Raw genomic sequence first — 19,870 nt, forward strand, 5'->3', positions numbered from 1 at the left:
TGTAGCTTCTAAAAAGCTGCAGATACGTTGAATGAAAAAAAAAAAAGTTACACAGTCACGTGGCTTCCGGTAACCTTCTCCTCCTATATATTTCTTCTTCCTCCCCAGTCCAGTTTTGGTTTCGGTTTGAAGCAATTGAGTATTTCGACTTTACTAAAAATATACGTGACGCTGAAGCAAAATATTGATTGGGCATAGTCTTCTGACACCATAATAAATCGCCTAGCAAAAAATTTAAAAAAACATTTTTTGGGGTTGTCAGTGTCCCTTCATTGAAAGAAGCATAAACGATGACGCGCTTCAAGGTTTTACAAGTTTAATACTTGAAGATAAAAACGGGTAGGACTGTGACTTTTACAAGTAATTAACCATCCATGTCTCACACATGGGCACCTCTTGAGCAGGACGGCTGCTTCAGACCGTGAATGCTGTAGCAAACCTCTAAGAATTAGACGCATCCTCATCGAATGCCCTGCGTACAATCGACACAGTAACAAACACTTCTTACAAGTGTATAAAGAACGCATACCTCAGTATTTCTACTAGATGGTGAACCACTGATTAAAGAGAACCAATTGCTTATTGAATTCATCATCATCATTTATTATACCTTGATGGGTATCAACCATGTGCACCATCCGCAATTTATTTTCCACCCCTAACTCGTGACCATATATTTTACACTTATACACACACACACATGCTCACAGTTCAGCACATCACCCTCTGCTATGGCTTTTCCCTCTCTTTAACCCGCGTATTGCAACAGTTCAAGCACTTTGCGAATTAGAGCCTCAGATGCCGATGCGCCATTAAACAGCCAACAATCTAACTAACTCAGTCACGTGTGCAATGAAACTTACTAGAAGCCTGAGAAAATATTAAACATACAAACAAGGCAGAGAACAACTCATCTTTCAGCTCTCAACACAGGAAATTTACCTACAGAAAAAAAAAAAAAAGAACCCCAGTGTCCGCGGCATTAAAAACTGGGAGCGAAGGAAGACCGCCTCCTCCACGCCTTTTCCCCCGAAAACATTTGTGGCTACGTGCCTGGCGTACGGCATTATTGGTTCAACAAAATATAGAAGTCATAGATTTTTATAACGGAAGCCTGTTTTAGTCAGCTCTTGAGCGCGATCGCTTCTATAGTAGTCTTCCCATGCACACGCATCGATTTTCTTCGGTCCTAGAAAGATTTATTCATGTTCTTTTTTTTTTCTGTAAATATCACCGAGAGGGTAGCAACTGGTATAGAAGTACTACAGTCATATATAAAAACAAATGTTCGAGGAGCACACGAGAGTCGGATCATGCAGCTCCATCATGCAGTTTAATTGCATATGCTATCGAAACTGTTCTTCTTACACTCTAAAAATAAATTCGTGCGTCTACTTTCCCGCACAACACTCGGAGAGCCAATCACTGCAACTTACGGGGGCAGCTAGCTCAGCGAATGACGATGCCGAAACGTATATTTAGACCAAAAAACGGAGTCTGAGTTGTGACATTAAACAATGCAAGCGTGATGTTTTGCACTGCTTAATGTCACAACTCATACTGCTCTTTTTGGTCTAAGCATATGCTTCGGCATCGTCATTCGCTGAGCTGCCTCCGTAAGTTGCGGTGATTGGCTCTACGTGTGTTGTGCGGGGAAGTAGACGCACGGGGTTTGTTTTCTTTTTTTAGAGCGTACAAAATGAGTGTCCTTTAGGATTCTGGTTCACCGTTTTGCCTTCGCGTGGTCTAGCTTTTTCCGCTCGTGGGATGTCCCATTTCATGCTGACCTCATTATGAGTCCTTTTGGTGAAGTTTCGAAATGACACGTATCTAGAAGACTCAAGGTCCGAGCATCAAGGCCATCGGCTGCTGTATTAAAAAAAATGGTAGAAGAGCAAACCACCGAGCGTGTTCGAGGGAAATAGGAAGATCTCTCCAAACGTCTGCGAGTTGTCCACTTTCCTGCAGAACACAAAGACAGCCAATGGCGGGGAAGAAGCGAATGACGAAGCACGATTCGATGGGGAAAAAAAAAATGCCGCAGGGACAATAAACCATGTCCAACGCTTCCTGCGCGCACGTGATTGTCCTTTGAGTTCCCTGATTTGCTGGGATTCATCTACCGTTCGCCGGGCTTCCTCTGCGTTTTGCAGGGAAATCATCGCGCGAATTTTTTGTAGACGAGTTAATTCTATTCTGGCATCGCTGCCCACCACCGGCGGTGTGACGTGCACCCGGGGACCAACCCGAGGGTTCCGCGTTCTTGATCACTGACATAGACCGAGCATTTTCTACGCAGAGCATGCGAACATCGACAGTTTCCGGCAGCTGTATTTGCTTGCGATGCTTATTTTATATTTTCCCTTTTTATTCTGCTTTGAAATGCGGCTCCATACAGATGACGACGATCCTTCCAAACCAACCGCTCATTCATTGCACCTCGCTGCACCTCATTCCACCATTGCACCTCATTCATTGCACTTTGCACCTGTTCTGCTTATTTCACCCCTTTTCCTCACTCGATGATTCAGGCGAGAACAATTTCCTAACGAGTCTGAATGTCCAACGAGACGGAAGGTCTTCGAGGCGTCCGCTATCTCATCTTCCACCTTCTCGCAGTTTCGCTCCAAGACAAAGTTAACAAACAAGCGAGCCGGTTTACCGTTACGCACAATTTAAACCGGAGTCGAATAGCCGCAGTGGAACCAATGTGGAGCTTAAGTTCGTCTGCTTCGTTTGCAGGGGTTGTGGTGAGGTCACAACGTCGAGCTCTGCTTGACTCTGATCGAAGAATAGTGGGTAGACCTCGAAGCGATCTGTCTTGAGGTCTACCGACCCTTCATCAGTCAGAGCCAATCAGAGCTCGATGTCGTTCTGACGTCACAACAGGGCCCCGCAAAAGAAGCAGACAAACTTACGCTCCGCATACACATGTCTGAAACGCAACTACGTTTGAGACGTGTGTGTGTGACCCCCTATATTTGGGGTCTCTTTATCTCCGATTAAAGTGATGCGTAAAAGAAGAAAACCTCGAGGAAAAAACGAGGGACAACACAGACAAGTCTCAAGCTTGCAAAAATTGAGTCGTGTCGTTCCTCGTTCTCCCCTACCCTCAGGGTTGCAGTCTATAATAAACCCTCGCCAGTTCATTTGCGCCCCAACTATTCAGTTCTGCAGACTTTCGGGCTCGTTGGATATTCCGCGACGGGGACTTAGCGGACTCCGGAGCTACACTCGGAAAAAAAAAAAGAGGTCTCACCTTACATCCTTATGTCCCATATAATACACCCCAAAACTTCAATTACACGTACAGCGCACTGACGTCGATCTGATGGTACTAACTTTCACGAGAGGCTTGATAGCCGTGTGGTACAACTTATTAAAATAGCTCATGTACATACGTGTTACTGACTACAAAAAAGAATAATCATCGGGGTTTCCTTGGTCCTACTGCAAAACCTCAGTGTTTTCTTTCCGTGGTCTTTGATACATATTTTAGCTATTTAATAAGTTGTATCGCACCGTTCTCAAGCCCCTCGTAAAATGTGGGGCCCTCTGCTCGACTCTAGTGCGCTGCACGTCGAACTCAAGTTTTGGGGTGCTTTGTGTGGGACAAAAGGGTGTGCGGTAACACCCTATTTTTTTAGAGTGTAAGCGGTGAGGTTTTCCGGCTGGCAGGCCTCGCTCGGACCACCGGTTGGCTCCAGCTCCATTTGTTTTCCGAAGGGCCGATCACGCCACAAGCTTCGCGTCGCGGCGTCTGAGAAATGGTTTCGAGCAGACGACGCCGACGAGGAAGCAGACGACAGGCCGGTTCAAACCAAGGCGGAAAAAAAGAGAACAGCGCCAATTCGGGGCCAGAAATAATAAAAAAAAAGAAACAGCCTTTGTCTTTTTTTACCTACCGGCGACAGGATTTTGTTTTCTTGCTTTACGAACCTTTTTCCTTGGTACTATACTAACGGAGTTGCGGCTTATCCAGATCATGACGTCATTGGTGGCGTCGTCATCTTGAAACCCGTTTTCTTGATAGAACCAGATCCGCCACAAGTTCTTGAGACGCAACAAAACTAAATGTTCTTTTTTTTTTTTCTTTGGTTGCCGGAGCTTACACTGTGCCTTGCAGCGCGCTTCCATGTGACAAAGAAAGAAAAAAGAACTTTGTTTCAGCTTAAGTTTAGACGAAGTCGATGGTACGAACGCGGGCAAGTGGCCCTGAGCAGTGCTTGCAGTGCACGAGCGCGCGTGCTTGGCAGGGGCGCTGAAAGCCCGGAGCTCGCGCTTGTAGCATCGGCTGCGTCTGGCGTTAAGCTGAAACTAAGAAGAATACAAGTTTTTCTAGTCGTCCCAATCTGCATAAATTGGAGGAAAAACGGTACGCAAGAAGGCAAAGAAGTTTCGTCGGGTTTTGCAATCCAGCAGGGTTTGTGAATAGCGAACCTATGAGGCAGTCCCTCCTTGCGAAACTAGTGAAGAAAAAAAAAAAACTAAGTGGTGATTCGTAAAACTATAAAATTCAAGCAACTAATCGCTCAAGTAAAAAAAAAACAAAAAAAAAATTGTGATTAAAAAAAGGAAATAAATCAAATTTATTTGATTTAAATAGGATGTAATTTATTGGAGATTTATTTTATTGAAATCAGACTAATTTATTGAAATCGGTGCAACTAGAAAAATGTGAGTATCTATCCCTAGATGTATTTTTAAACATGGCAGATGGATCGACCGATCCATCTGATTGTTGAAAACATTGTGGACGACATAACTATGGTATATTTAAGGTACACTTTAATTAACAACTTTTTATTGATATCAATCACGCCCTACTATTTTTTTTTGTTTGTTTAAGTGTGCAAAAAAGATTAATAGCATTTTTTTACGTTTTGATTTTCTCGCAATCTGGCATTACTCACGAAAATCATCCCTGGAGAAGGGGAACAAGAGGGACAAAGGACAAACACAAATCCCCAACACACAGCTATAGACGACTTGACCGCGCGACTGAAAACAAATCCGCCTGGTTCTGGTGTTGAACCCGGGACCTCTCCATTTACCAGTGGAGCGCTCAACCGACTGAGCTAACCAGGAGTTGGACATCAGCCGAGCAAACGGGTTTTATCAGCTGCCACCAACGGCTGCATTTTTTAAAGTTATTATGATAATGGGCAATTAAATGCAAAGGTGCAAGCGAGCTGGACATTTTTGTCCGGCTCGCTCGCACCTTTGCATTTAATTGCATTTTCATCGTGGCATTACTGAGTCAAGTTTTGGCTTCTTTATTTTGTGTTCTGATTCGCTCCTAATAAAGGCCCACGTAACTGAGTGGAAGATAGAAAGAGAGTTCCCGTTTGCGCAGAGAACACTGCTTTCTGCGCGTGTTCAGCCTGTGTTTCTTCCTCGATGATTATTTTATTGACAGACAAAAATATGGACAAACAAATCATCAAATAAGAAACAAACTAGAAGTAAAATAAATATTTCGGAAATTATTTGTGAGCGAAAGGTTCGATACGAATCATCACTGTAAAACTGGTGGAATTTAAATCGTGACTCTAAAACTGACGTGATTTAAATCAGGATTTAAATCACTTTGATTTCTCTTCTCCAGCCTGATTTAGATCATGTTAGTAAAACCGGTGCGATTGAAATCGCAGTTTAAATTGACATGATCTTTTGTTGTCTCCTCTCACTGTCGTGGACAACTCAGAGCCGTTTAGAGACTTTGGCCTTCGTAAGGAGATTGTGACAGTCTGGCAACCACAGCAGCGGAGTCTGACAACCGGGGGATGACGACTTCAGTCGTCAGCCACTTTGGGACACTGACTCGTAAGAACTCTGTGCGGTTACTGAGGAATAAAGAAGAGCAAGAAGTAACGCCCTTTTGTGTTATCGCGAAATCAGCTGGTTCTAGCGGGCAGCAAGCTCAGCCCATTGGCCAAACTCTCTCAGTATAAACGGTTCTGGGACAACTGAGCGTGGAATGCACGCGGTGCTGTTTTGGCGAGCCGTTTCTGAAGGATCGTTGTCTTTTTCCATCTTTTTTGTGAAAGAAACTAAAGTATTGATTGATTGATTGATTGCTAAGGGGGATTCACCCGCTCGTCACTCAATGGGCAAATTTCGCTACACAAATCTGCGTTTCAGGAAAGCACCAGGGTATTGATTATTCTGGGTTCATGATGAAGATGTAATAAAGGTCGTACGACCCTTGGACTTTTCCACTGAGAGCACTGGAGGCAATTTCGAAATTTAGAATACTTAAAATGACTAAAGTGTCAAAACGAATGGTAGTACGGGCTAAAGGTGTCAACTGTCTTAATTGTAAGACCCTTACGGGAAAAGCCTAAATATCTTGGTGTTTACGTATTTGTGCAAATAAATCTGACAGGGGGGGGCGCTTTCGCTCGATTTATTTTAAATGGGTTTAATGAGACGCCCGAAGCCCGAGCATTTGTTGTTGCCGTTTTCACGACACGAGTCCTTAGCTTCACATCGCCGAAATCAGTTGTTGTCGTGTTGCCGAAAAACAAATTGGGTTGTGTGTATGTTTATACAGCCTGGAACTTGGTATGCCTCAACGGGGGACGATCCTCCCAGCTGTAGATGAGCAATTTAGCCAGTGCAGTGCAACCGCTAGCCTGGGGTCTTTAACGTGCATCACGCAGTAGTCATACACGACCGCACGCCGGTACGATGCTCATCCAGATCGAAACGGGCGAGGGTGGGGATTGAAACCCAGGATTCCTGGGTTCTGCAGCGCGAGCTTTCGCTCCATGTGCTCCGAGCTGGTGTGCGCTAGTGCCACTAAATAAGCTACACTTCAGAGTAACGACACTTGGCCATATTGTGTCTTAAAGTCATGGTTGCCAGTTATCTGAAGCTTCACCTGAAATCACAGGAAACGCTTTTCCGCACTCCATAAATGTTTAAACAGTTCGCGACAGAGCAAAGCAATATTACATGACCTTCTTAACACCGAATCTAATGCCGAGGAAGTCGCACTTTTGAGTCATGACGATCGGCAGTTGCGTCTGCTTTGCATACAAGCCAAAATGGCGACGCCCACAACACTGTTGAGGAACCGAGTGCCGATACTCTAAGCGCAGCTCATTTAGTGGCTCTAGTTTGCTCCAGCCCACTCGGCCACCGATCCCCTGCGGAGATTTCTATCTGCTGCACCACACAAAAACTAGGACCAATGAGAGGCGACGCATGTATGACGTCGTGTTGCCATGGCAACGTGCTCTGTCTCGCTGCCGCGCGACGAGCTTTCACTTTCAATTTTAAGGTGACCGCGCGGCCGATGCCACGACCTATGCAGCCGACCCGGTATAGAACGTGCCACGTAACCTTGTGCTCCGCGAGTCCCTATAAAGCTATATTCACACGATGCATCTTGTTGGCGAATCTTGTGTCGCGAAACTAGGTTTCAGGAAACAGATGACCGGTGTGAACGCGACCGAAAACGTGGCATGCCTCCGCAAAAGGTTGCGCCTGCTCCTCGTTTCTAAAGCTATCTTTTGCAGAAACCTCACCGAGGCCTGTCAATCACCCAAAGGAGAAACGCGGACACTGACAATGGCCGCTCGGCTTCGCTATGACGTCTGACCTTCGAGGCGGAGTGAGCTTTTGGAAGAGTCTGATATTTGGCCGATTCCCTGTCCGAGCCAAAGCCGAAACGAGAAAACGCAAACATGGCTGCGAGCGACAAGCGGAGAAGCGGTGCGTTCAGGTTGCCTACGGACGATATCTGTTAGCAGTACAGGTTGGTGGCGCGATGCAGATTCAGCGACAGTCGCGACGAGTGCAAGCACCGCATATAAACATGATGACTGGGGTTAACTTATCATTTAGAGGTGCAAAAATGTCCGAAATGCTTCGAGATCATCCAACGTTTCTTTGACGTTCGCGGTCTTTCCCGGGTTTGGCAGGACTAGTAAAATGAATCTGACGAAGTTTATGGAGTGATATTAATAAAGCAGGCTGTCTCTTCACACTGAGCGTGCTTCATATCATTTTGATGCGAAACGCTTGATATTCCCAGTGCAGATGGTAAGATTTGGCGAAATTCTCGTGAGTCAACAGGTCACAGGTTCCGCGCGTCAAACAGCACGTGTGAACAGGCCGATTTCGCGAAATCTCGGTTTCGCTGTGACAGTGGCGCGTTGAAAAGATACATCGTGCGAAAAAGCCTTAACAATAGCCTCCTGTATACTGACAAAGCCTGGCAGATCGCCACTAGAAGTGACCGCCGAAATTGAAAAGGTGGAGCGCAGGACAATGGATGACAGGAGAGCCACGTGACGGGCGCCCCGCTGCGGCGAGACGCCGAAACACACTTCTCCCGAGCGATGGAATGTCCGCTCGTGCTCCTCGCGTTCCTCGCGCTAGCGTTTCTTTTCTCGTCGGGTTTGAAAACCATATTTCGGGTCCTCGCCGCTGCAAAAGCTGTGCACTGACGTCCAGGTTCCCCGAGAAATGTTCTGTGCTACCAGATCCTCGCGCTCCAAATCTGCGACCTCTATGGCTCCGTCGTCGAACTGCTAGGCTTTGAGTAAGAGGAGAATATATGCCTTAGGTCACACCGAAGAGTCATACGCCCTCAGTAAAGCCCCTTCATGTTTGTTTGACTTGCAAGCAGCATTAAATCATGGAATATTGTCACGAATAACAAATGATGAGGCGAAGAATAACTGAAGAAACTAAACATTTAATGAGGCGAACTTGTGCCCAAAACAAAAAAACAGAAGATGAGAACAAAGCGTCGCGGACGTCGAAGTCGGCGTAACAGCAGGTTCGAGCGCTGGGGCGAGATTGACTGCAGATCGCCACGGCGTAGCTCAGTGTCAGCTCCTCTTGCGCCACCATGGTGCCGGGAACATTTGGCTGGAGTGTCCGGTGAATTTCTTAACGGACAGCCTCAGCGATGGAGAGGGATACCGGAGGACTGGCCGCAGGTAGCAACTTCTGGAACTCCTCCTCGACGACGTCACGGATAACCTCACGGATGTCCCGGGTACGGGCGCCGATCTCGTCGTGAAGCAGCGTAGAGGCAACGACGCCAGGACGTCGTTGGTAGTGGGAGGCGCGTGCTTGGAGGGCGCGCTCCATTTTCGTTGCCTCCGTGACAAACGCTTCGACGGTGGTCGGAGCGTTGCGGACGAGGCCCCCAAAGATGTCGTCCCTCAGCCCGCGCATGAGGACGCGCAGCCTCTTGTCGTCGGCGGCTGGTGGGTCGGCACGCGTGCTCAGACGCAGGACGTCTTGAACGAAGCTGGTGACGCTTTTGTTGGGGCCTTGCGTCCTCGTCCGAAGGAGGTCCTCGGCTCTCTCCCTTCGGTGCTGACTGGCGAACGTCCCTCGGATCTCTCCTTTCAGCTAGTCCCATGATGTAATCGAAGTTTCACGATTCTCAAGCCAGTGTCGCGCCGTGCCCTCGAGGGAAAAATAGACGTTTTGCAGACGCTGTTCCGGAGTACATTAATAGTGCAGCGCCACCCGTTCGTATTGCTGCAACCAATCTTCGACGTCTTCGTACATCTTGCCGTGGAAAGACGTCGGCATACGAGGGGTGACGGGCACGTAAACGACGGGGGTGCTGCTGTGGTCTGCGCCGTCGATGAAGCCATCGTCGTTATCGCTCGCCTTGTCCTCGCCGGCAATGGTCCGAGTTCAGGAGCTTGCCCTTGAAGACGGCGGCTGGCACGATGCTCCAGGTCTTCAACGGAGGGTCGCCGGGAAAGGGGGTTTGCTGAACGGGTTCTTGTAGGGGTACGCTGCACGGGTTTCATACCCTGCACCTCCACCAAAATGTCACGAATGACAAATGATGAGGCGAAGAATAACTGAAGAAACTAAACGTTTAATCAGGCGAACTTGTGCCCAAAACAAAAAGGAAAAACAGAAGATGAGAACAAAGCGTCACGGGCGTCGAAGTCGGCGTACCAGCAGGTTCGAGCGCTGGGGCGAGATTGACTGCAGATCGCCCCGCGGAGTCCCATCTGTACACGTGTTGGCTTCTGGAACAATAGACCTGGAAAGTTCGGCGACTAGAACATTCGCACCTCGAACAGGCGACAGAGTTCTCGAATTTTTCAGAACATTAAACTGCAAGAAGAAACAAAAGGACGCGTAACTCCCGGGAATCGAACCCTGGCTCTCTTTGATCCCGTGATCATGATCCCGTGAAAACCGTGAATGAGGTCATCCAACTCGGCTCCTGATTCTATACGGCGTCGCGTAGCTCAAAATGCAACAAGACGCCAAGTTCCACCGAGTTAGCGCTACACATGGCTTGCACGTAACGCCCTTGCACCATGCCAATGTGCATTCTACTTCCTCTTGCAAAATAAAAAAAAAGCGATAGTACACAGTTTATGCTGCAAAAGATACCTAGGCCGCCACAATGGTGACGTCAGTGCAACCGTAGAACCACTGCACTCGTGTCTTCGGCTTCGCCTGCACTTAAAGGCCGACGACCAGTTAGCGCTTTCCTCTTTTCCCTCGCTTCCTCCTCTCCCTCTTTCTACCCAGTCCACCGTTGCCTGTTTCTTTCTCCCCCGTGGTGAGGAGGATCTTCTGCCTTGCAAAATCTAGAGTCTGGTCGGTCGGCCTTTAAGGTGAAATAAAAGCTTGAGTACATAGACGCTTGATAGGAAGTATTCACTGGCGGCCATAGTTGTGTGCGCGACTGGTGAGCGCGTGTTGATGGCTAGCCTCCACGTTTCTTTTGCAACGTGCATTCCACACCATCAAGATTGCTGGTCTTAGCAGCCTATTAGTGTGGGCTCGTTCTGAGCGTGCGCTCTAGACAGCACCCACAAATATGGCGCCCAGTGAATACTCCTTATACACGCGCCAGATTCCAGCCGCCATTGCTGACTGTCTCTTGTCTTGCCGAAATACCCAGCCACTGAAACGGGCGTTGACGAGCATCTTCACCAATGCCAATGCTGGAAAGGAGGGCAGAGTACAATAGACAATGGCACTAAATTGCTCTGCTATGTTAATGTTGAGGTGAAGTAATGACATAAGAGGAAACAAAAAAAACGGAAGGTACGTAATATATGTTATGGCGGTGGCCATGCACAGTTGCCGAGAGATGCAAAAGTCCGTGTAATCAATAAACACATCAAAAAGGGTCCACTGAATAGCCGAGATGTATCATGCGGATGCTACAAGCGATCAGAGTCAATCGAGCAGTGAGGTGATGCGACGGTCCGGATTTTCCTCGTGATTCCCGGAGCTGTATACACTCTTAGAATTAGGGAGTGTACAGGGGTACACCCCTTGTCCCATATGAAAACTACATTTCGACGCTGAGTCCACTGACGTCGAGGTGGCGTTGCCAACTTTTACGAACGGCTTGATAGCTGTTGGATATAACGTATTAAATAGCAAATGAGATCGAAGGGATGTAAAAGGTGCCTTGGCTAACCGGCGAATGGGAGCTGGCTTGACTGGGAGGATTTAAGAGCCGTTTGGCGTGGTTTCAAAGCTGATGACGTCGGCTCGCTTCATAAGACAGTTAACGCTTTCGCATTTCAAAGATGGCATATCGTCGGAGGCCGTGTTGACCCAGACCGTTTTCTCCAACACCCGTGTTGGATATTGTACGTATTTGTTCTTCTTTCGACTTCCTTTGTTCCTTGTTTTAGTCGTGTTTGCCTATCACCACCCTCCTGCACCATTCTAAATCCGATTACTGACACAAAGTAAAAGTGGCTTCAGGAGAACTGCAACGTACTGTTCACTCAGAAGAGCTTGCTTTCAAGCAGCATATATCTATACGATCCAGTCTTGTAGGTACGTGCACGCTACCGAGAAAAAAAAATAGTCGATTGCCATTACAATTACTCCTGGTCAAAGATATTCGATTCGATTAGTCGATGATGCTACTGCGAATGTAATTGGGCTTTGTCTCAAGAAGTAACAGGTACTTTATTAAATAATTAGTTCATTAAGTACCTGGTACTTTATTTATTAATGTTACTTGTACCTGTTACTGTATTTAGTGTTAATTAAAGTATCTCTTTATTTGTTATTGAATTATTTGATTAATTAATTACCCGTAGAAAAAGTATCAACTAGACGCCGAGTGACGCAAGGGTTTCAGTTTCTTAAAGAAAAGCTGTACCGACATTTGGAGCTCACAAAACAAGGCTGGAACGATAGGCGGGACGCTGCAAAACCCCAAAAACATCCATCATACGGCGATATCTCTAACGGATGGCCGTAAGGAAGATACATAGAAAGGGGGACGGACAACCAAGTATACGGATGGCCGTATACTTGGAAAAGAAGTGCGCAACTGAAGACGGACGTCGAGGCCCACGAGACATGTGACGTCACGATTCTCATTCTCTCTCCTCTTCGCTTCGTCCCCTTGAGCAGGTGAACCGAAGTGAGGAGGAGAGAAGCAAGGCCACTTCCCCTCATTCTCAAATTCTCCAGGAGGACAATTACGTCATACTCCTCTCTTGATCGCGCTTTTCTTTTCCAAAGATAGGGTCATCCGTTTGAGATATCGATGTATGAGTGATTGTTCTGGAGTTCGTAGCGTCCCGTTCAACGTTTCTACGGCCTTATTTTGCGAAATTTATATTTCGGTTCATTATACCTTTAAAGATCCTGAGCAAACCCGAAGAAAACAAAATTCTATTTCAACTCATCGTGCTTAAATTCCTATTGTTTCATAGCCCTCATATGATGGAGTCTATTAGCGCCGAGATGTGTCTGTGGCGCCCTCTGACGGTTTCCGTTCGTGGCGTCACGACCAGGATTTACCTCGCCGTGAACCGGTGTTTTAGTCAGGCATGATCAGTATACAGGAAGCTATGATCGCGAATGGACGGACTATCCGTTAAAAATTCTACGTATCTCTTATTCTTAGCATTACATATTCAGTTAGCAAATGAAAATCGATATCGTAATCTGCATATTCGCGCTCTAATCTCCAATGGTTCGATATTTGTCCGTGCAAGTAAACCTCACTGTAAAAAAAGTCTGTGCGTCTACTTTCACGCACAACACTCGGAGAACCAATCAGCGCAGCTAGCGGAGGCAGTTCAGCGAATGACGATGCCGAAACATATGTTTAGACCAAAAAACGCAGACTGAGTTGTGACATTAAGCAATGCAAACGTGACGTTTTGCATTGCTGCGTTGTGCTTGGTTCTCCGAGTGTTGTGCGTGAAAGTAGACGCACAGACTTTTTTTAGAGTGCTGGCGCAAAAAAAGTTATACCTCAAGACGTTCAATAGAAATTGTCCAGGAAGTTTTGGGACGTGTTCGAGCTTGTTGGTTACCTCTGATGTGTGTGGATACCAAACTTAATAAACGCATTCTAGTAGACAACCTAGGAAATGCCTGCGCTTCTTCTCACCCGCAAAACACTCAGAGAGCCAATCTTTGGGACCTACGAAATCAGCTCTGCGAATGTGGCATTATGCAATGCAAGCAGGACGCTTTGCATTGCGTAATGTCACAACGCAGACTTCATTTTTACGTTTAAAGAAATGTTCCACCTCATCATTCGCTGAGCGGATTTCATAGATCGCAGAGATTGGCTCTTGGAGTGTTTTGCGGGTAAGTGGACGCGCAGGCATGTTGAAGAGTGTAGTACCAACGCGGCCAGTAAAGTCTAAACCGATTGGCCATTGTAAGGCGGCGCTCGGTGGCGGACCTCGTGTTTGACCCAGCGGCCGTGATCGGCTGTTCTTCCGACGATCCGGTCGAGCCAATCAAACTCCGCCGAAATTTATCTTTGCTCTCAACGACTCAGCGAGATTCGTTTAAGCGCTCCGTCACCTTCGGCTGCTCCCGTTTCGCTTTTATACCCTCTGCCATCAGATGAATATCGGCTGGATTTCGTGCGAAAGCCTTACACACAGGTTAAGGCAAAAGCATCCGAAGAGAAGGGATTCTTCGTCACGAAAAAATCGTACGTACTCATAATTAAGCGTAATTGATTCTGATTCGCGAGATTGGCCAAGCCGCTCAGTGAGGATCGAAGCCCGACGCTTGGCGCCACGAGAGGTGGTTCTAGCGAGCGGAAACAGCGCAGCTGGCTCCGGATCTGCGTCGGCAGGTCTGCACACGCAGCTGGATACGGGATGACGAGCGGAAACAGCGCAGCTGGTTCCGGAATGACGAAGCGTAGCTCCCCACGTGACTCCAAACGTCATGGGGCAGATCATTACTCAGCAGCGGTCACAAGGCTCTCCTTGCAATCCAAAACCACTAAGGACTCGTGGGGCTAAACCAACCCTCGGAAGGACCCCTTGACTATAGGGGAAAACATAATACTTGGCTCATTGCATTGGACGCTTTCAGTGCCAAATTCTCCCCGAATCATTTGGAAACCCCTCCCCCGTCCAAGAAAGCGCACATCGCGCTGTTGACGCTTTCGCGCTGCAAAGAGGGAGAGGGCGGTCGCCAACGTACCGAGACACCGGATTCGCCAAGACAGCAGGGACGACCGTCTCCGCTGTCTCGATGGGTTTACAGGATGGCGAATTCAAATGGGAAAACCTGAAGGCTGTGCGATCCCAGCTGTTCCAAGTATACACAAAAGCTGTCGGCGCCAAGCCATTCGATCTTCGCGGGGTAATGCTTGATTCATATGGGGCGATCTACTTACGATTTCAAGGGAAAAAAACACGTTGTGGAAGTTACCGCGCCTGCCGTGGTGGCACTTGTTACATCCCAGGCACCACGCGTAAATCCGACTTAAAAAAAGCATTCCCTCGTAAAGTATTTGAAAATACCCGTGGATTACCCTATTACTCCCCACACGCTCTTGACTCGTGAATCAATATACCTTGTCTCGATGAATCTGATGAGCACGGTAAACACATGAGTGTGCAATGTGTAATACATTTTGCGCTCTTAGGGTTTATCAGAACAATCGATGACCCACAACGCAGGCACAATGCACGCACGACACATCCTGTGCTCCTCCGATTTATTCAGAATGATCGGGGCAAGTTTTTTTTAACAAGTCCTAAACTTTGTGAGCCTGAACAACACCTCCTAGTTAACAAGGCCGTAGTGCTGAATGAGATGACGTCACCAGAGAAGGCCAACGCTGGGCACAGATAGTACACGACGATTGCGTGGACGTTCGGCTCAAACCTGGAAATCGAAGCCGAGCGCTGACGCAGCACTCGTTTCCAATCTGTGTCCAGCGTCGGCCTTTTCTGATGACGTCATCTCATTCAGCTGTACAGCCTTGTTATCTAGGCGGTATGGGCCTGAAGCTCGAAACGGGGAAGGGGAGGTGTTACAGTAACTGATTTGTTGACAAGGTGATGTGATTGCTACTTCATCAGAGGAACGAAACGATCCCCTAACTACCCCGAGAAGGAATTGAGTTACAGGTGTGGAGCAAATACTTGTTAGATATCGCAACTATACCCGATTATTTTCTTTTTTGCCGAGTTCTGTTCACATTTTCGTGTGATGAGCCAACACGAGTCGTTTGCTTTTGTTGATTTTGTTCGTAACAGATGTTGCCCTTTCAGGTTTTCCCATTACATTTTCAATGTTTTGTATTTCTCGCAGCATATTTTTGCTTTTTTTTATTTTTGTTTGTTTCACCCCTTCCCTTTAAAATGCTTCGGCGCTTGAGGGTATCTAAAATAAATAAATAAATAATGTAGGAACGGTCGGCTTCGCTGAACTGCCTTTGGAAGCAAAATGCAATAGTTGGATCCGCAGGAGATTCAGTCTTTAATATAGAAAACGCTTTCAGAAATAGGGGTGCAGTACTTACACCCCTTGTGCCCTTGTCCCCATAAACACAATTCGACCTTCAGTCCACTGACGTCGCACCGATGATACCGAATTTCCCGAGTGGCTCGATAGTCGAGTGATTCAACTTACTAACTTAATACTCAACTTAATAAAGAAACATGATGATGATAAAAGAGCTAAAGTACGCGTTAAAGATTACATGAAAACACTTCAGGTTTTGTTGGCCCTTCTGCAAAACCTCCGTTTTCTTTTTCTGTAGTATTTGCTTCGTACGGTGACTATTTTTGTAAGTTTTATAACTTACATCACACAGCTATAGCAAGCCGCTCGTGAAAGTTGGCATCGTCAATTCGACGTCAGGGGACTGAACTTTGAAATGTATTTTTGGGATGTCATATATGAAGGGTGTTTATGTATAGTATACACCCTATTTCTGAGAGTGCAGAACATTCGGCTCGCAGGACGGTGGCGGCTATTGGCGGCGAGATGTTTCGGTGGCGCCCCCATTTGGCTACTTTTCGTGACGTCATTACCTTGACAACAACAAGCTCGATGGTGTTTGTAATGGGCATCGTGGAAGCCTGAAATCATAGCGCTCTCAAAGCAACGCTGCCAACACCGTCAAAATTGAAGTTCTAGCCTTCCTCTTATTTCCGTCGATGACACATCCTTTGCTGACGTCATAGTCAGCATTCGGCCAATCGTGGTGGGCCGACCACAGCGACGCTTTCGATCGCTCACGTCGCCAATTGGGAGCGGCGTTCACCCAAACCGGTGAACAAGAATGACAAAATCACTGAAAAAAAAACAAAAAAACGGTTAAAGTGCAGGCGAGCTGGTGTAAGTTATACCTGATGATCGAAGCCTAAAACTGTTTGAAGAAAAAAAAAAAAAAAAAACGGAAACTTGTGAAGGAAGAAAAAGGGACAAACAACGTTCTGTCCCGTTTTTCAAACCACAGTCTCAGGCTTCAATCATCATGTATGACAAAATCACGTTTTCGAGACCTGGTGATGTGATGCAATGCGTGTCTCTCGGGCGATGATGCTCATCATGACGTCATCGTTTCAGGTGGTGGCGGTGCAACAGAACCTGGTCAAGCCTCGGTCGTGTGACGTCAACGAAAACCTGCTGTCAGAAGCGTGTCGCAGCGAGTTCGGCATCTCCGAGGAGCAGCTGAAGAACGCCCTGCCATTGGAGCAAGTGCTGGACCAGGTGCGTCTCGCTCGCCAGTCCATCCCTTCGTTGTGGCACATGGCACCGCTCATGCTTGTCACGCAGGACAGGCGTAGGCATCTATCGTTTCGTCGAATCTCGTTTCCTGGAATTACGTTTCGTTGATAACTTTTCATGTACACACGTTTCGTCGACGCCAACGTTTCATCGACGCTCGCTATCGCTCTAAAAAAACCAAAAAAAACCGTGCGTCTACCTTCCCGCACAACACTCGGAGAGCCAATCAGCGATCCTTACGGAGGCAGCTCAGCGAATGACGATGCCGAAAAATATGTTTAAACCAAACAAAGACAAAAAAAAAAAAAAACGCAGTCTGAGTTGTGACATTGAGCAGTGCAAAACGTCACGCTTTGTATTGCTTAATGTCACAACTCAGACTGCGTTTTTTTCGTCTAAACATATGTTTCGGCATCGTCATTCCCTGAGCTGCCTCCATAAGGTGCGCTGATTGGCTTTCCGAGTGTTGTGCGGGAAAGTAGACGCACGGGCTTTTTGTTTAGGGTATACGCGAATTGCACGCTCTAGGGACCTTTGGGCGCGCGTGTATCACTGGGGTTCCCTGGGGTGCGTATGAACCTCTTCGATGCCCCTTCCCCCCTCCTCCTGTTTGCTTCGTGGCGATAGTCTGCGGCGGCTTATTCCAAAAATATTTGCCCACCGGACCCAGAGCCATGGATAGAGAGAGTCGTCTGAATGGGAGGAGCCGGCGAAGGTGGACCGGCGAAAACGGTGGCGCAGCGAGCGCCGCATATTCCCCCCTTGAGGAACTTGCGAAGTAATAATGCGCTGAGATGACCTTGCAGGATTCGAGCGCAGGTATCTTATGTTTCTGGATGAGGCTGAAAGCACATGAATGTATGACTGTAAGAGATTGGTGGAAAAGGGGGAGTTTTAAGGTTCTGAGTGGCGTTTACTCAGCCAGGAAAGCTAACATTGACTAGAACAATTTCCTGAAACATGAGACGACACTGCGAATGTGGGGTGCGGCTCTCGCGGTTTGGGTCCAAACTCCCACAGAGCCGAATCCGCAGGTTTTACTGGCCAGTCTTGGCCGCGGCCGCGAGTGCTATGAAAATAAAGTTTGAGTGCGTTCTGAATGTCGCCGTGACGACAACGTCACGTGCGTTGCCCTTTCAGTTACGAAAAATCGCAAATTTCAACTCTAGCGTGCGGAAATGAAATACTTGAATACAGCTTTACCTAGAAATTATGACTGGAGGGTATTCGTTAAGCTCTTTCACAATCGCTAGGGGAATATGTGAGGCTAGTGTTTGGTCACAAGAGTTGCCAATCATCGCGCCCAAGGTCATCGAAACAATTTCCGCCAATGACGAGCCCTTAGTTTGGCCCCATTCTTACCAATGAATGATCAAACTCTTTACATGTACGGCTCTGACCTGACCCAGCGGTACACGCCACATCGCGGCGACATGCAGCTTATTACAGAAGAGCTAATCTGAGCTCCTGCCACTTGTGTGTAGCGTAGACCAGTGCCACTACATAAGCTACGCTTCAGAGTAACGACACTTGGCTTTATTGTGCCTGAAAATCATGGTTGCCTGTTGTCTGAAGCTTTATTGAAATCACAGAAAACGCTTTTCCGCCCTCCACAATTGTTTAGACAGTTCGCGACAGAGCAAAGCAATATTACATGGCCTTCCTATATAGCATCGATTCTAATGCCAAGGAAGTCGCACTTTTGAATCATGGCGATCGGCAGTTCCGTCTTCTCTGCATACGAGCGAAAATGGCGGCGCCCACAACAATGTCGGGGAGCGGAGTGCCGATATTCTAAGCGCAGCTCATTTGGTGGCTCTAGCTAGGGTCACTAAATAAGCTACGCTTCAAATTAACGACACTTGGCAATATTGTGCCTTAAAATCATGGTCTCCAGTTATCTGAATCTTTACCTGAAATCAAAGTAAACGCTTTTCCGCCCTCCACAAATTTAAACAGTTTGCGACAGAGTAAAGCAATGTTACATGAGCCTCCTAACACCGAATCTAATGCTGAGGAAGTCGCACTTTTTGAATCATGACGATGGGCAATTGGGCATGCTCTGCATACGAGCCAAAATGGCGGCGCCCACAACAATGTCGGGGAGCGGAGTTCCGAATATACTCTGAGCGCAGCTCATTTCGTGGCTCGGGAGCTCGGCTCTGCCCGACACTTGGCTTGCACGGGCTCTCACGCAGGAAGCATCCCGTAGAGTAGGAATTCGGTTCCGAGTGAGTTACGTTCCGAGTGCGTTACCTTCCAAGTGCGCTACGTTCGGAGTGCGTCACAAACTGCCTCGGGCCTCGCCTGTGCCACGATGCTGATACCGTCGAGGCCTTTCCCGGTGCTGTAGTAGGGCTGGGAAGAGCCTCGAAAGGCTATAGACGCGAGCAGACGGCCAATCTCGGCGAAATCTGACCTATGCTTGAGCTTGGCCGATCTCTCGGTTCTCTTGGGGACGCTTCTTGCAGCTTCGGTGTTACCTTCCTCCATTTTTCCAGAGCATCCGAACGCGTTTATACCGTACTTCTGGGGAGGGGTCAGCTAGAAGGCATCCCTCTCCAAGTGGGAAACACGCCTCGACGAGAAAACCGGCAGACGTCTTGGCGTCGCGTTTCATCATTGGTCAATCCAAGCATTGACCAATGACTGGCGAGGATCTTTTGGCCAATGGCCAAAAGTGGCCATTTATCGGCCAATGTTTCGCGGATGGCAGACGGCGAGTGGCCATTGGCCAATGGCCAGAGGATGGCCAGTCATCAGCCAATGGCTGGCCACTCCCTGGTCACTGGCCAAATGACCATTGCCAGCCATTGGCCAATGAGGGGCCAAACCTGTGCTGCTTGGGGTGCACTTTCTTGGCCTCTTTGGTCTTTCTTTC

The 19,870-nt window shown here is 47.6% G+C and overlaps 1 protein-coding gene across 3 annotated transcripts in view; it reads left to right on the forward strand.

Annotated features, from left to right (window-relative positions):
• Window positions 1-19,870, forward strand: part of LOC8034244 (epithelial splicing regulatory protein 2) — a 138,846-nt gene that overhangs the window by 44,735 nt on the left and 74,241 nt on the right. For all 3 annotated transcript variants that reach the window (XM_029972093.3, XM_029972100.3, XM_029972090.4), the window contains exon 2: window positions 16,828-16,971. In XM_029972093.3, the coding sequence (XP_029827953.1) occupies window positions 16,828-16,971 (144 nt within the window). The remainder of the gene's footprint in view (window positions 1-16,827; window positions 16,972-19,870) is intronic.

This window comes from Ixodes scapularis, unplaced genomic scaffold (genome assembly GCF_016920785.2).
Source record: "Ixodes scapularis isolate PalLabHiFi unplaced genomic scaffold, ASM1692078v2 PGA_scaffold9__187_contigs__length_104089568, whole genome shotgun sequence".
NCBI classification, from domain to species: Eukaryota; Metazoa; Arthropoda; class Arachnida; order Ixodida; family Ixodidae; genus Ixodes; species Ixodes scapularis.